The 17,432-nt window shown below is 44.6% G+C and overlaps 1 protein-coding gene across 1 annotated transcript in view; it reads right to left on the bottom strand.

Annotated features, from left to right (window-relative positions):
* Positions 1–562: 562 nt before the first annotated feature.
* SLC2A13 (solute carrier family 2 member 13) overlaps positions 563–17,432 on the bottom strand; it is a 94,006-nt gene continuing 77,136 nt past the window's right edge. The window contains exons 8-10 of the mRNA XM_058189536.1: positions 4,875–4,996; positions 3,815–3,967; positions 563–1,566 (exon numbers count right to left, since the gene is read on the bottom strand). Of these exons, the coding sequence (XP_058045519.1) occupies positions 1,340–1,566; positions 3,815–3,967; positions 4,875–4,996 (502 nt within the window). The 3' untranslated portion in view covers positions 563–1,339. The remainder of the gene's footprint in view (positions 1,567–3,814; positions 3,968–4,874; positions 4,997–17,432) is intronic.

Below are 17,432 nucleotides of genomic sequence, written 5' to 3' on the forward strand. Positions count from 1 at the left end.
AGAATCTGATGACAAAATTATCTTGGGGGTGTGCGGACTCTCCACGGAAGAAGGCTAATCTCTTCCTTCTTAAGAAAATTGAAAGCTCATCCTTCTCCATTCCCTCGCTTTGCTTCCACTCGAAACTGAATCAAATTCGGTTAATTCAACGCCAAATTGTTTGCTTAGAAGTCACCCTGATGAGGTTCTCATATTGGCTTTTGAGATTCGCATTATATATATATATATGTAGGTCTTTGGTTATTCGGGTTTTCTCCCGCGTAAAATTGGAAGTGTCTTGGCGACGTTTCGACGAAGTCTCATTCGTCATCTTCAGGCTTCAGCTTCGTGCTTCACGAAGCACGTGCTTCTGATCTGGTTTCAGCTTCGCGAAGCACGAAGCTGAAGCCTGAAGATGACGAATGAGACTTCGTCGAAACGTCGCCAAGACACTTCTAATTTTACGCGGGAGAAAACCCGAATAACCAAAGACCTACATACAAACACCCGCGAAAACCTCAGAAAACAAATAAATATATATATATGGGGTGGGTTTAGACCAGGAAGAAACCCACCCACCCACCCCTCAAAAATGAAGCAAAATCTTCACCACAAGCTTGGTAGAATCCCAGAGCCACAGACCACAAATCATTTAAAATGTTGTAATTCTAAGATCTCAGCTTTCCTTGTGCAAAGGACCATCGGTGGGAAAGAATAATTTCTAAAGATAAGTGCATCCAGAGAAAGCAAGCCCCCAGAGGTAGCTGCTTTCTCTCACTGCACATGTCAGTTGCCTTTTTAAGATGAGTATTCATGTTACAATCGCTTTACAATTTCCCCTCAAAAAGACCCCATTTTTTCCTTCTTTCTGTTTTACTCCTAAGAGGTGGGGCTAACGTTTGTTCCCAAGTCCCGGGGTTCCAGGTTAACTGCTTTTATGAATCGCCTGGTTTCTGACTTGTTCTTTTTTAAGCGTTTTAAATTTTCGAGCTGGTCAACTAAGACGCCACCTCATCCCTCAACTCTCGTCCTGAAGTTTCAAGGACCTCGGCAAGCATCCAGAACAGGAACCCTTAAGAGACCTCAAGAGAGTCACTTCCACTCTGCAAGCTCTTTCCTTCTTGCCAATTCTTCTCGGCGATCGCCTCTTGGCTAGCGGATAAGAGGATGTGGGATTTTATTTCTATTTCCCCCCCTCCCTCCCTCCAAAGGGCACGGTTTAAAAATAGGGAGCTGTTTCCACGGAGGCAGTAGGAAGGAGAAGCAGATCAGAAACAGGCCAGTGAGGTCACTCAGCGCAGCTCCTTCAGCATCCCTCAACCAAGGCTTTCGAAAGATCTAACCGATCGGCGGCTGAGATTTATTCCACGTCAGAGGCGTCGTTGTCGGAAAGATGGTAATTACTTCCCTTCACCCGGATGTACTCGATATACCTCCCGTCCTCCGATTCGGGAATGCCACATGTACATAGCGAAGTCTCAAACAAGCATTCAATTTCCTCTAGTTTTTTGCCTTTGGTCTCTGGAAGGCAGCCGTAGAGAAAAAGGAGTCCCACGAACGCAAATCCGGCATAAAGGAAGAACGCGCCTGGAGTTAAAAAACAAAAGCAAAGAAACACGTCACCCCACACAGAGTTAAATACATAGGTTGGGATTTTATTTTTATTTTTCAAAGAGAGTTTCTAAGGCTGTGCTTCTCAACCTGGGGTCCACAGATCCCTGGAAGTGGGGCTGGCACAGTGCAGAGGTGGGTTTCACATATTCTTAACACCGGTTCGCCATACGCGCACGTGCTCGCTTCACACGCACAAGCACCTCCCCGCGCATGCACCTGGCCTCAAAAACATGACTAAATAAGGTAAAGGTTCCCCTCGCACGTAAGTGCTAGTCGTTCCCGACTCTAGGGGGCGGTGCTCATCTCCGTTTCAAAGCCGAAGTGCCAGCGCTGTCCGAAGACGTCTCCGTGGTCATGTGGCCGGCATGACTCAACGCCAAAGGCGCACGGAACGCTGTTCCCTTCCCACCAAAGGTGGTCCCTATTTTTCTACTTGCATTTTTTACGGGCTTTCGAACTGCTAGATTGGCAGAAGCTGGGACAACTCACGGGAGCTCACCCTGTTACGTGGTGGTAGGGATTCAAACCGCTGAACTGCCGACCTTTCAATCGACAAGCTCAACATCTTAGCCACTGAGCCACCACGTCCCTTTTTATGGCTAAATAGGACGGTATTATGCCACAGCGGGGGCAGGCCCACCCTCAATCACCGCTACTCGTTCAACCGAACCGGTCTGAACCGGCTAAATACCATCACCGGCGCAGTGTCATCACAGGGAGTCTGCAAAGGTTTGAAAAAAAATGTTATGCTTTAAATCTCGAGTTAAGTCTTGGGGCTCCATGGCCACAAAAGGTATTTAAAGGGGGTCCATGGTGAAGAAAAGGTTGAGAAACGCTATTCTGACACTTCGCTTAAGTTCCATATTTCAAAAATATTACACAGGTGGTTTCATTCAAAGCATTATATAAAATCAAGGACACCCCTACAAATCTAATATTCATTCATTCATTCATTCATTCAATTCCTATACCCACCCATCTCAGTCAATGATTCTGAGCAGCTTACAATTGTGTGTTTGTGTATATGTGTGTGTGTGTGTATTCTATACCTACCCATCTCAGTCAATGGTTCTGAGCAGATTACAATTGTGTGCTTGTATGTGTGTGTGCATGTGTGTATTCTACACCCACCGATCTCAGTCAATGATTCTGGTTGCCTTATATATATTTTCCTTCCTCCCTCCCTCCCTCCCTCCCTCCCCTTCCTCCTCTCTTTCTTTCTTTCTTTCTTTCTTTCTTTCTTTCTTTCTTTCTTTCTTTCTTTCTTTCTCTTCCTTCCTCCTTTCCCCTCCACCTCCCTCCCTCCCTCCCTTCCTTTCTCTTCCTTTCTTTCTTTCTCTTCCTTCCTCCCTTCTTCTCCTCCTCCCCTTTCTTTCTTTCTTTCTTTCTTTCTTTCTTTCTTTCTTTCTCTTCCTTCCTCCTTTCCCCTCCACCTCCCTCCCTCCCTCCCTTCCTTTCTCTTCCTTTCTTTCTTTCTCTTCCTTCCTCCCTTCTTCTCCTCCTCCTCCCTCTTTCTTTCTTTCTTTCTTTCTTTCTTTCTTTCTTTCTCTTTCTTCCTCCCTTCCCCTCCACCTCCCTCCTTCCTTCCTTTCTCTTCTTTCTTTCTTTTTCTTTTCTTTCTTTCTTTCTCTTCCTTCCTCCCTTCCCCTCCACCTGCCTCCCTTCCTTCCTTCCTTTCTTTCTCTTCCTTCCTTTCTTCCTTCCTCCCTTCCCCTCCTCCTCCCTCCCTTCCTTTCTTCCTTTCTTCCTTTCTTCCTTTCTTTCTTTCTCTTTCTTCCTTCCTCCCTTCCCCTCCTCCTCCCTCTTTCCTCCCTCCCTCCCTCCCAGTATCATGTCAGAATCATGTTTGCATGTCAGAAGGTCGCAAAAGGGGATCACATGACCCCGGGACACTGCAAACCGTCGTAAGTGTGAACCAAGTGTCTGAATGTTGACGTGACCAGGGGGGTGCTGCCAGAGGCATAAGGGTGAAAAAAGGGTCCTAAGTCACTCCTTTCACTGGCGTTGTAACGTCAAAGGGCCACTAAATGAAGGATTGTAATTCAAGGACTACCGTATATTACAGTTAAAAATATTAAGGATGTTTTAAAACATTTTAAATTTACAATAAAGCAACTCAGGTTGCCAAGCCAAATAACTGAAAATGAAAAACGAAAACCCCAACGTAGCCGAAATTAAATTGTTCTGGGTCTTGTTTTAAGAGGGAAAAAAAAATACTTACCATAATAGGTCAGATATTCAGCTGTGTGCAGGAACGTCAGCGATACCAGAACGTTGAAAATCCAGTTGACGCCAGAGGAACACGCGTTGCCTGTACTTCTTGCCCAAAGGGGATAAATTTCGGAATTGACGGTCCATGGCATTGGCCCCATTCCTTTTGGCAAGTAATTGAAAAATAACCAGTTACAGTAATTTTAACTTCCACCGAGGATTCTTAAATGATTAAGGGGGGGGGGGAGATGTCCTGAGTAATATTTGCCTTCAATATAAATGCACGAGGTGAAGACTATTCACCCTAATATCGGTGGTTCTCGACTTGCGGACACAGTTGAGGCCAAAATACAGTTGTTAAGCAAATCATGCAGTCGGTAAGTGAATCCATTCCCCCGCTTCTCCCCCCCCCCGCATTGCCGCTATGTCTACCTGGTTCAGTTCAAATTAAGATTCTCAGTCTACAGGTTTTTTTCTTCATTCGATTCACTGATTTTTATCCACCCTGGAATTGATTTTATCCATGTGAAAGCAGCACCGCCTTCCTTAAACAAGGCTAGATGGTTCAAGGAGATACAGTAACCGAAAACAGAATAACAGAGTTGGAAGGGACCTTGGAGGTCTTCTAGTCCAACCCCCTGCTTAGGCAGGAAACCCTACACCACTTCAGACAAATGGTTATCCAATCTCTTCTTTAAAACTTCCAGTGTTGGAGCATTCACAACTTCTGGAGGCAAGTCGTTCCACTGATTAATTGTTCTGACTGTCAGGAAATTTCTCCTTAGTTCTAAGTTGCTTCTCTCCTTGATTAGTTTCCATCTGTTGCTTCTTGTCCTGCCCTCAGGTGCTTTGGAGAATAGTTTGACTCCCTCTTCTTTGGGGCAGCTCCTGAGATATTGGAACTCTGCTATCATGTCAAACAGGGCAAACCAGCGCTTCCAGTGTTATTTTCACAGAAAAATAAAAATTCAGACATCTAAGGTTTTTGGCCAAGGTTACTGAGTTTTTCCAGCTGATATCATCCAATTTCTTTTGGTCAAGGAAAGTTAAGTTCATCAAATTTGGCTTACCTGGTGCGAAGAAAACCAGGTACAATATGAGCCCCAGCAGCGCGGTCCACGAATAGGGCGTTGGACAGAAGTTATAAGCCCAAAAGAGATCTTCGGTTTTGAGTTTGGTTTCATTGGCGCATCTGCAAGGAAGGAAGGAAGGAAGGAAGGAAGGAAGGGGGAGGGAGGGAGACAGAAAGAGAAAGAAAAAGAAAAAGAAAAGAGAGAGAGAGAGAGAGAGGAAGGGAGGGAGGGAGGGAAGACGAAAGGAAGGAAGGAAGGAAGGAAGGAAGAAAAGAAAAAGAAAGGAAGGAGGGAAGGAATGAAGGAAGGGGAGGGAGAGAGAAAGAAAAAGAAAGAGAGAAGAGAGAAAGGGAGTGAGGGAGAGAAGGAGGGAGGAAGGAAGGCAAAAGAGGAAGGACAGAAAGAAAGCAAAGAAAAATAAAGGAAGGAAGAAAAGAAAAAGAAAGCAAGGAGGGACGGAGAGAGAAAGAAAAGAAAGGAAGGAGGAAGGAATGAAGGAAGGAGGGAGAGAAAGAAAGAAAGAGAGAAGAGAGAAAGGGAGTGAGGGAGAGAAGGAGGGAGGAAGGAAGGCAAGAGGAAGGACAGAAAGAAAGCAAAGAAAAATAAAGGAAGGAAGAAAAGAAAAAGAAAGCAAGGAGGGACGGAGAGAGAAAAGAAAAAGAAAGAAAGAAAGAAAGAAAGAAAGAAAGAAAGAAAGAAAGAAAGAGGGAGGGAGGGAGGGAAGGAGGAAGGAGAAAGAAAAAGGAAGGATAGGAAGGAGGAAAGAAAGACAGAAAGGGAGGAAGGAAGAAAGGATGGAAAGAAAGGAGGGAGGGAGGGAGGAAGGAAAGAAAGAATAAATAAATATTTGAAGAGAAATGCAATGCTTGTTTCCAAGAACACAAAATTAGAACAATCTTAACTCATGGTTTTTAAGCCTAACTCTTCTCCTGAAATAAATTGAGTGGTTTCTGCTTAAAAGTAGATAATGGATCACTGGGCATGTTATAAAATCTCTGGAACCATATCAGAAATGTACTTTATTGTGAAATTACTCAGGCAGTTAAAAATCATATTCCCACTGCATAATTCCCAATGCAATTAGGTTGTTTTTAAAATGATGTTTATTTCCTTTCTCAATCAAATAGGCAGAATTCAATCACTGAATTCTGCGGCCTATTTAAATTGAGGACTCTACGGCATGTAAGAGAAGCGGTGGCTCAGTGGCTAAGACGCTGAGCTTGTCAATCGAAAGGTCGGCAGTTCAGCGGTTCGAATCCCTAGTGCCACGGAACGGGGTGAGCTCCCATTACTCGCCCCGCCTTCTGCCAACCTAGCCGTTCGAAAGCAGGTAAAAAATGCAAGTAGAAAAAACAGGGACCACCTTTGGTGGGAAGGGAACAGCGTTCCGTGCGCCTTTTGGCGTCAAGTCATGCCGGCCACATGACCATGGAGACGTCCTCGGACAGCGCTGGCTCTTCGGCTTTGAAACGGAGATGAGCATCGCCCCCTTAGAGTCGGGAACGACTAGCACATGTATGCGAGGGGAACCTTTACCTTGACCTTGACGGCAAATGTAATTCTTCAGGGATCTACAATTTGGGATTGTAACTCTTCCAATATCTAAGGGACTGCCACAGAGCAGGAGGGGGTGTTCAAACTGTTCTCCAAAGCAGGGGTCTCCAACCTTGGTCCCTTTAAGACTTGTGGACTTCAACTCCCAGAGTTCCTCAGCCAGCTTTGCTGGCTGAGGGACTCTGGGAGTTGAAGTCCACAAGTCTTAAAGGGACCAAGGTTGGAGACCCCTGCTCCAAAGCCCCAGAAGGCAGGACAAGAACCAACGGATGGAAACTAACCAAGCAGAGAAGCAAGAACAATTAATCACTGAAACAATTTGCCTCCAGAGGTTGTGGGTGGTTCCATTTTAAGAAGAGACTGGACAGCCACCTGTCTGGAATGGTCTAGGGCAAGAATGGCTAACCTTTTTCTCGTCGTGTGCCGAAAATGCGCGCCGGCACCCATAACGCAATGTGCCCCCTCTGCGCATCCGCGCACGGCTCCCCTCGCCCCCCACGCATACGTGCATGACCCCCCCACCCGCCTCCCATTTTCGGTCCAGCAGGGCCCCGCTGCAGCCTCCTGGGACCAAAAATGGGCTGGGGGGACACACAACCATACCCTCTGCCCCCCCCATTTTGGGCCTAGCAAGCCTCTCTGTAGCCTCCTGGGCCCAAACCTGGGCCGTATAGGGGGAGCACCGCACTCCCCTGCGCATGCATGACCCGCATGCGCCCCACCTCCCGCACATCCCCAAAATCAGCCAGCTGGCGGGAGGCACGTGCGCGCATGTGTGGTAAAGCTGAGCTGGGGACGGCTCGCGTGCCCGCAGAGAGGGCTCTGCGGGCCAGCTGTGGCCATAGATTAGCCATCACGGGTATAGGGTCTCCTGCTTGAACAGGGGGGGGTGGACTAGAAGACCTCCAAGGTCCCTTCCAGCTCTGTTATTCTTCTGCTATTGACGGCTGTATATCCTACAGCCATTGTTGTAAACCGCCACAAATAATAGCACATTTCAAAAGGCCCAGTTCCTTCCCTGAGCATCACGGACAGCCAAATTTTCACCTTGATGTCAGTTTAAAGGAAGGACAAGAGAACAGCACAACTCCGCGGCATAGGAGTTAAATTCAGTATTGCTTTTTTAGAATTATTTTTTTCTTCCTCGCAGGTGCGCCGTGATGAATGCAGGCTGATTATCCCTTCTCAAGTGTCTTGAAGAAAAAGCCAAAAGAATATTATAATTGGCCTGGTACATTTTGGAAAGTGCCTTCAGCTGCCCACTCATTTAATGTTTTCTTGGGAATTGCTCCTCGGTTTACTGTCTTGCCCTTCCCCCTTCCCGTAGGGATCAAAGCACTGAACAGCTGACAATCTCAACTAAGCCAAACATCCCTCATTAAAACGGACCCTGTGTGCAAAACGCAATCGCACTGTAAACTCAAAACCTGGGAAGATGCTGGGCTGCCACAGATAAGAGGGGGTCAAGTTATTCTCCAAAGCACCTGAAGGCAGGACAAGAAGCAACGGGTGGAAACTAATCAAGGAGAGAAGCAATTTAGAACTGAGGAGAAATTTCCTGACAGTTAGAACAATTAATCAGTGGAACAACTTGCCTCCAGAAGTTGTGAATGCTCCAACACTGGAAGTTTTTAAGAAGATGTTGGATAACTGTTTGTCTGAAGTGGCGTAGGGTTTCCTGCCTAAGCAGAGGGTTGGACTAGAAGACCTCCAAGGCCTCTTCCAACTCTGTTATTCTATTTCTATTCTATTCCACTCTCCACTCCATTCCATATATTCTATTCTATTCTATTCTATTCTATTCTATTCTATTCTATTCTATTCTATTCTATTCTATTCCATTCCATTCCATTCCATTCCATTCCATTCCATTTTTTCTATTCTATTCTATTCTATTCTATTCTATTCCATTCCATATTTTCTATTCTATTCCATTCCATTCCATTCCATTCCATTCCATTCCATTCCATTCCATTCCATTCCATATTTTTTCTTTTCTTTTCTTTTCTTTTCTTTTCCTTTCCATTCCATTCCATTCCATATTTTCTATTCTACTCTACTCTACTCTACTCAATCATTTAACTGGGATGGTATGAGGGTCCTGCCTTGAGTAGAGGGTTGAACCAGAAGACCTCTGAGGTCCCCGCCATTTTCGTCCCAAAAACTATGATGCGTCTTATACTCCGAAAAATACGATAATCAAACAGAGAAGCAACCTAGAACTAAGGAGAAATTTCCTGACTGTTAGAACAATTAATTAACTTGTCTCCAGAAGTTAATCAACAATTAAACAAGTTGTGGATGCTCCAACACTGGAAGTTCTTAAGAAGATGTTGGATAACCATTTGTCTGAAGTGGTGTAGGGTTTCCTGCCTAAAGCAGGGGGTTGGACTAGAAGACCTCCAAGGTCCCTTCCAACTCTTGTTATTCCATTACTCTGCTTTTCTGAATATTTTGCACACAGCACTGGTATTTTTTTACTCTGTTCTGTTTGGCCCTTGCAGAATTAATATTCATGCTTGCATATAAAACTGATTCTCCTCCCCCACCCCTTAAGCTCTGAAAGATGCAGAATCGTTTGAATATGATCCCAGGTTGGTATAGTGTCGGTCGTTTGATGATGTCGAGGGATGCAAGTTGGCTCCCAAGGCAATATATAAACACACACTACACACGGGTCGCAGCAGCACCAGGCAGCTGGGAAATCATTTAGACAGAAAATCAAACCTAAATTACAGTGTTCAATACGGGCCTGAGGGAAGCAATGGGATGCGTGCCGACCAGTGAAATCCCACTGCAGAAGCCGAATTGGTACCCGAGAGACCTCGGAGGTCCTTGTGAACAGAAAGTGTTTGCAAAATCCCACATTGATATTCCTCTGAAGCTCAGGCCTTGGTGTACCAAAGACTTTACGTAAATCGAAACTTCATTTGGGTCATGAATATAAATTGTAGATGAGAGCATGTTGGGAGGAAACACAACGATGCATTTATTTAATAATAATAATAACGACAGAGTTGGAAGGGACCTTGGAGGCCTTCTAGTCCAACCCCCTGCCCAGGAAGGAAACCCTACACCATTTCAAACAGATGGTTATCCAACATTTTCTTAAAAATTTCCAGTGTTGGAGCATTCACAACTTTCGGAGGCAAGTTGTTCCACTGATGAAATGTTCTCACTGTGAGGAAATTTCTCCTTAGTTCTAGGTTGCTTCTTTCCTTGATCAGTTTCCACCCATTGCTTCTTGTTCTACCCTCAGGTGCTTTGGAGAATAGCTTGACTCCCTCTTCTTTGTGGCAGCCCCTGAGATATTGGAAGATTGCTATCATGTCTCCCCTAGTGCTTCTTTTCATTAAACTACACATACCCAGTTCCTGCAACCGTTCTTCATATGTTTTAGCCTCCAGTCCCTTAATCATCTTTGTTGCTCTTCTCTGCACTCTTTCTAGAGTCTCAACATCTTTTTTACATCGCGGCGACCAAAACTGAATGCAATATTCCAAGTGTGGCCTTACCAAGGCATTATAAAGTGGTATTAACACTTCACGTGATCTTGATTCTATCCGTCTGTTTATGCAGCCCAGAACTGTGTTGGCTTTTTTGGCAGCTGCTGCACACGGCTGGCTCATATCTAAATGGTTATCCACTAGGATTCCAAGATCCCTCTCACAGGTACTACTATTGAGCAAGGTACCACATATACAGTACCTGTGCATTTTGGTTTTTTTGCCTAAATGTAGAACCTTACTTTTTTCACTGTTGAATTTCATTTTGTTAGATAGCACCCAATGTTCAAGTCTGTCAAGATCTTTCTGTATCTTGAGCCTATCTTCTGGAGTGTTGGCTATTCCTGCCAGCTTGGTGTCATCTGCAAATTTGATGAGTTCCCCATCTATCCCCTCGTCCAAGTCATTGATGAAGATGTTGAAGAGTACTGGGCCTAAAACAGACCTTGGGGTACTCCACTGCATACTTCCCTCCATGTGGATGTAGTTCCATTGAGGACTACATGTTGAGTGTGGTTGGTCAGCCAGTTACGAATCCATCTGGTGGTGGTGCTGTCTAACCCACATTTTTCTACTTTATCTAGTAGTAGGTTATGGTCTACTTTATTAAATGCTTTACTGACGTCCAAGTAAATTATATCGACAGCATTCCTCTGGTCTACTAATTTTGTCACTTTGTCAAAGAATGCAATAAGATTAGTCTCGCATGATCTGATTTTGACAAACCCATGTTGGTTTTTGGTTATTACTTTGTTTGCTTCTAGGTGTTCCGTGATTCGTTGCTTGATTATCTTTTCCAGAATCTTCCCCGGTATTGAGGTCAGGCTGATAGGTCTGTAGTTTCCTGGTTCTGTTTTTTTTCCTTTTTTGAAGATGGGAACTACATCAGCTCTTTTCCAGTCCTCTGGCAGCTCCCCTGTGCTCCAGATGCTAACGAGCACTGCACATCAGAACAACTAGACAGAAGGTCAGTTTCTTCCCGAACGCCATCACACTGCTAAACAAATAATTCCCTCAACACTGTCTAACTATTGACTAAATCTACACTACTATTAATCTTCTCATTGTTCCCATCACCCATCTCCTTCCACTTATGACTGTATGATTGTAATGTCTGTAAAGACAAACTGTTTAATAAAAATTATTTTAAAAAGAAAAAAAAAGAAAAGAAAAAAGAAAAGAAAAGAAAAGAAAGTTGGTCTAAGGGGTTACAATTCTTTCTCTGAACTATTCCCTCTAAGGAAAGTCCCCCCTTTCAATTGCCCCTAAATTAAGATGTTTTTAAAAGGAAGAAAAAATAAATAACCCATCGACAAATATTCTCTTAACTTTAAACTGGCGCCTCAGTCCTTCTAGGCTTTTAATTGCTTTGCTGATCTTGTTTCCAAGATCAATTCCCAGGCTTCCTATCTCCCAGGATCGAAAAGTCAAAATTGCAGGCAGTTGTTTTCCAAACTTGTCACATTTAATTAGCTTCTCCTTCTAAAGTAATTCCCAGAGCTGCTCAATCCCTCCCAAAAGTTCAGTGCTTCTGAGCATATTTGTTAGAGCTGGAAGAAAACTGTCAGAATTTTAGCAATTCCCCTCCCAACCTATATTTTAAAAAAAACAAAGCAAAAAAAAACAAACTCTGGAGATATATCAATAAGATGATATTTTAGTTTTACATCATATTTATAGTTGTAGTTGTTGAAAAAGCTGAGCCAAATCTCTCTCTCTCTCTCGCTTTTTGGAATAATTATTATTTTGGAATATTGAATTATAAATCTTTTGAAGGGAGCAGATATTAAAAGTCTTCTTTGCAGAAAAAAATACTCAAGATGAGGGCTCGGCATCAGAGGCAGAGAGGGAGTTAGACAGCAGCGAGGCAGAGGAACAGCTGGAGCCCGTTCCCAGTGTCTGCATGCGCACAGCTGCCAGAAGACAAGAACAACTAAGAAAGCAGGGCCAACTCAGGAGTAAAGCCACACCTTGGATATGATTGGCCCCTCCCATAGGACATAAAATACACACACACACACACACACACACACGACACTGACCTGCTGCAGCCTCTTTGCCTGCGCGAGCCCCCACCCCCGGCGCCCCGTTTTGGCTTCCAAGTTGGTGCAGGAGGCTTTCCAGGCCGAAAACGGGGCACGAGGTCACCCCCCCCCCCATGTCCCGTTTTGGCCCTGGAAAGTCTCCTGCACCAACCGGGAAGTCAAAACGGGGCACAGGGGGCAGGGCACATGTGTGTGTGGGGCCGGCGCACATGCGCGAGGATGCGTATGCATGTCGGCAGGGGACATGCGCAGGGGGCACTCGCATTGCATTTTGGGGGTTCGGCCACGCGCACGTGCATACAGGCCGAAAAGATTAACCATGTAGAAGATACCAAGGCAAGTCAGAGAAGCTAAACCTTATCAAGCCACATTTGAAACCTAAAAGGCCTCAATTCCTCCCCAATTACAGCTAGTCCTCGACCTACGACGGCAGCTGAGCTCTTTCTGTTGCTAAACGAGATAGTTAAGTGAGTTTTTGCCCCGTTTCACCACCTTTCTTGCAAGAGTTCTTAAGCGAATCACTACCGTTGTTGTTAAGTGAGTAATAATAATAATAATAATAATAATAATAATAATAATAATAATAATAATAATAATAATAATAATAATAATAATAATATTTTAATTTGTATACCGCCCTTCTCCCGAAGGACTCAGGGCGGTGAATAGGCAGATAAAATATAAATACACACAGTAATTAAAACATCCTTAAAAACTAATTTAAATGCCCAAAATGTTAAAAACGTACTCCCCGTAAAATCACAAAATTTTAAAACCCATCCAATAAAAATAAAATCAGGCTAGTCCAGCCATACGAAATAAATAAGTTTTAAGTTCGCGAAAGGTCCTAAGGTCAGGTAATTGTCGAAGTCCGAGGGGAAGTTCGTTCCACAGGGTCGGAGCTCCCACAGAGAAGGCCCTCCCCCTGGGGGCCGCCAGTCGACACTGTTTGGCTGACGGCACCCTGAGGAGTCCCTCTCTATGGGAGCGTACCGGACGATGGGAGATAGAAGCCGGCAGTAGATGGTCCCGTAGATAGCCCGGTCCTAAGCCATGGAGCGCTTTAAAGGTGGTAACCAATACCTTGAAGCGCACCCGGAAAACAACAGGTAGCCAGTGCAGTCTGCACAGGATAGGTGTTACGTGGGAGCTCCGAGACGCTCCCTCAATAACCCGCGCAGCCGCGTTCTGAACTAGCTGAAGTCTCCGGGTGCTCTTCAAGTAACACAGCTGTTAAGCAAATCTGGCATGACTTTGCTGTCAGAAGGTCACAAAAGGGGATTGCATGTCTCCCCCACACACCCCGGGGACACTGCAACCATCATAAGTATGAGTCAGTTGGCAAGCATCCAATTTTTTTTTTAAATTTGCATTTATATCCCGCCCTTCTCCGAAGACTCAGGGCGGCTTACACTATGTCAAGCAATAGTCTTTATCCATTTGTATATTGTATACAAAGTCAACTTTTATTGCCCCCAACAATCTGGGTCCTCATTTTACCTACCTTATAAAGGATGGAAGGCTGAGTCAACCTTGGGCCTGGTGGGACTAGAACTTGCAGTAATTGCAAGCAGCTGTGTTAATAACAGACAGACTTAGTCTGCTGAGCCACCAGAGGCCTGATCACAGGACCAAGGGGATACCACAATGGTGGTATGAAAAATGGTTCAAAGCAGGGGTGAAATGTTACCGGTTCGGACCGGATCGCTCAATTTGGTAGCGAAGGTGGCGGGTGGTTCGGAGAACCAGTAGCAAAAATTCCTGCCCCCACCTCCATGCCCAGCTGAGCCGCACGATCATCAGAGGTTTTGTTTGTTTTTTTAAAAAAACTTTTGAAAGCATTTTTTCTTCAGGCAAAAAAAGGCTTTTAAAAGTAAAAAAAAAATGCCTCTGATGATCGTGCGGCTCAGCTGGGATCGTCAGAACCTTTTAAAAGTATTTTTTTGACAACCTTTTCGGCCGAAGAGGTTGTAGAAAAAATGCTTTTAAAAGTTTTTTAAAAAAAAGTTGGCCACACCCACCCAGTTACATTACCCACCCCCACCAAGCCACGCCCGCAGAACCGGCAGTAACAAATTTTACATTTCACCCCAGTCCAAAGACTTTTTTTCAGTGCTGTTGAATGGTCACTATACGGAACTGTTGTAAACCGAGGACTAAGCTGTATTTTTTAAATAACAGCTGTTCCAACCCACACATTACCCATGGATGAAAAATCCGATCAAGTAAGCAAAGCAATATGTTGCCTGAGGCTGCGCAGGTAGTCCTCAACTTATGACTATAACTGAGCCCAACATTAACGTTGCTAAGCGAGACGCTTCTTAAATGAATTTTGCCCCATTTTACGACTTTTCATAGTTCACAGTTGTTAAGGGAATCCCTGCAAAGACAGATTATATGTTTATATTATGTATGTTCGTGTTGTGTTGTGTTGTGTTGTGTTGTAATAAAACCAATAAAAACTAAAAAAAATGTGGCAATGAAAAAGGGGCAAAACTCGACCACAATTTTTCCTTTTGGGAATTATAATGGATTGTACAGGGATTGAGACTAAATTGATTCTGAATTTAATAACAGCAGCAAGACTGTTGATTGGACAATACTGGAAGAAAGAAGAGGTACCTACAATAGAAGAATGGATACTGAAAGTCATTAATTTGGCTGAGATGGCTAAAATCTCAGCGTTTTTAAAAGACAATACGCAGGAAAGATATTTAATTGAATGGAAAAAATGGATTGATTATCTACAAAACAGATATCAGATTAAGAAATATCAGATTGCCTTTGAATAATTAGAAAGTTATTTTATGTAATGGGGAGGGGGTTGGGAGATGAAAAGCTTTGGATGTGGTTATTTGGATTGGAAGGAAAATTTTATTCTATGTTTGGTTTATGTATAACAATACCTTGTGATTGACCCGGGAAGCCGGGGAGGAGGGGGAAGGGTTTTTTTGGGGAGGGGGGGAAAAAGTTTTTGTTTTTTAAAACTCTTTCAATAAAAAAAAAAGGGGGGGGGCAAAACTCGTTCGACTAATTTCTTCACTTAGCCATGTAAACTCTGCTCTCAATAGCGGTCGTAAGCTGAGGAGGGTCCTGTACTGACGGGGGCCAGAGGACGACATCGTCAAACGAACAGAAAGCCAGCAAGGAATAACATTCTCCGGCTTGCGCACAACTTTATCATGACAACTTAAAAGAAACTTGCTAGGCAACTGAAGTGGCGATTGTGGTCATAACGGTATCGTTTTCATTAGCTTTGCTTTATCGATGTGATAAACACGATGAAGAGCCAGACTATTTAGATTGTTCAGAACATTTATCTCAAATTGATCTGACAGCAGCGTGCGGAAAGTGTTTATAGACCCCCCCAAATAAAAATAGCATCCTAGATAACTGCCAAAAGCTCTTGGGAAAGAAACTATAAATTGATGATGGCAACTACTTATCGAGAAAACTTGTCCAAAGTGTTTTATAGATGGCACATACCACCGGCAAGACTTGGCAAAAACGTTTAAAAATATGTCCACCAAATGTTGGAAATGTAATCAGAAAACCAGACACATACTATCACCTGTGGTAGACATGCCCAAAACATGCAATTTGCACATGTACGCCGTCCACACATGTGTGCGGCGTCAAAAACATAGTTGTTGTGACTCCAGCCCCCGAACCTGGCCCCATGCCCGAAAGTGACTCAGCAAGTGAGGGGGAAGGGCTGGTAAGGCTTACCTCGGGAGCATCTATTCCTGTGGCTCGGCTCCAGGAGCCAGACCCAGACCAGTTGGAGGATGTAATGAGGCCGTCATCCCGATTCCTCCCTTCCCCAAGCTACGCCTTCAGATCCAGCTGATAATAATAATCAAGCTTGGCTTGACCAGCGCTTCAGAAGATTAGAGAGGCGGCGTCATCAAAAGGAAGGGTGAGGCAGGAGCCCCACCCCACAGGATATATAAAGAGCTTTGGGACTGCTCTCACTCCACGGGAAGCAAAAGTTTAGCTGAACCGTTTCAAAAAGAGCTGAAAGTCTTCCTACGTGAGTCATTTGTTTGAACTTTGGCAGGCAGCTGCAATTTCTCTGCCAGGACTGATAAGAGCTGTGAATCCACTGGCTGAAGGCCAACTCGTGGGTCTGAAGTGGGGAAGGAGACAGAACAATAGTGATATAGGATGGGATTGTGCCTGGGCTACTACCGGTTCGCCTGAACTGGTCCGACCCAGCTGAATACCACTTCTGATTGTAAGTCAAGGACCACCTGTATTCTGCGTAGCTGAAGCACTTTCAGCCTCTTTAATGAACCGTATTTATCTTCCTTTAATACTTTCTCATTTTTACAAATTGAGAGAGCCGAGTTGATTCCCCCCACCACCAGTCTGAGAAAAGCCATTGAGGTATTTTTTGTTCTTTTTTTTGGAAAAAGGTGAAACAGGTGCATTCTATTTTTGTGAACGACACAACAGCTGCTTTAATAAGGATCGATAAATCTATGCTGAAGGAAAGTGACTTAATTGATGTGCCAGAGTCTGAAAATGAGACTGCATTTATTAAGCAGTCTGTTACGCTTGATAATGATGACAAAATTTACATGGCGCTCTGCGAAGTTTGGGGAGGGAGGAATTAAGTTAGCCACAGGTAGTCCCTGACTTACGACCACAACAACGGAGCCCAAAATTTCTCTTGCTAAACACAGCCGTCCTTAAGTGAGTTTATCTCCCATTTTATGACCTTCTCTTCCCACCATTGTTACATGAATCCCTAAAATTGTGAAGTTAATAGCAAGTTAAGTGAATCTGGCTTCCCCCATTGGTTTTGCTCGTCAGGAGAGTCACAAAAGGGGATCACGTGACCCCGGGAAACCACAACTGTCACAAATATGAGTTGCCAAGCATCCAAATTTTGATCAGACCCCTCCCCCGGGGTTTCTGCAATGGTCGTTACATGCAAAAAACGGTCATAGGTCCCTTTTTGCGGTGGTGTTGTAACTTTGAGCTTCCACTAAATCAGGGGTGTCAAACTTGATTTCTGTTGTGGCCAGACAGCAGCCCGCAGATCTGGCAGCGGAGTCGGACAGTGAGGAGGCTGGGGAGGACAATGGGCCAGTCCTGGAGTCAGGGGAAGGCCCTGACGAGGGCTCTGTATCGGAGGCAGAGATGGGGCCGGGGCCATCTGGGAGCGACGCGCAGACTCCAGAGCCTCCAGGGGAGGACAGCAGAGAGGCAGAGGAACAAGAAGAGCCTGTTCCTAGTGCATACATGCGAAGAGCTTCCAGAAGGCAAGAGCAGCTGAAGAAAAAAGGACAACTTGGGAGTAAGGCCAGAAGATGATTGGCCCCTCCCATAAGGCTTAAAAGAGCAGCAATGAGCCGTTGGGTTCTTTGTAGAAAAGCAACGTTGATTCCATTGCTTCTTGTCAGCGTCCCTTGAACTTTGTGGGGTTTTTGTCAAGAAAATCC

This window comes from Ahaetulla prasina, chromosome 7 (genome assembly GCF_028640845.1).
Source record: "Ahaetulla prasina isolate Xishuangbanna chromosome 7, ASM2864084v1, whole genome shotgun sequence".
Classification (NCBI taxonomy): domain Eukaryota; kingdom Metazoa; phylum Chordata; class Lepidosauria; order Squamata; family Colubridae; genus Ahaetulla; species Ahaetulla prasina.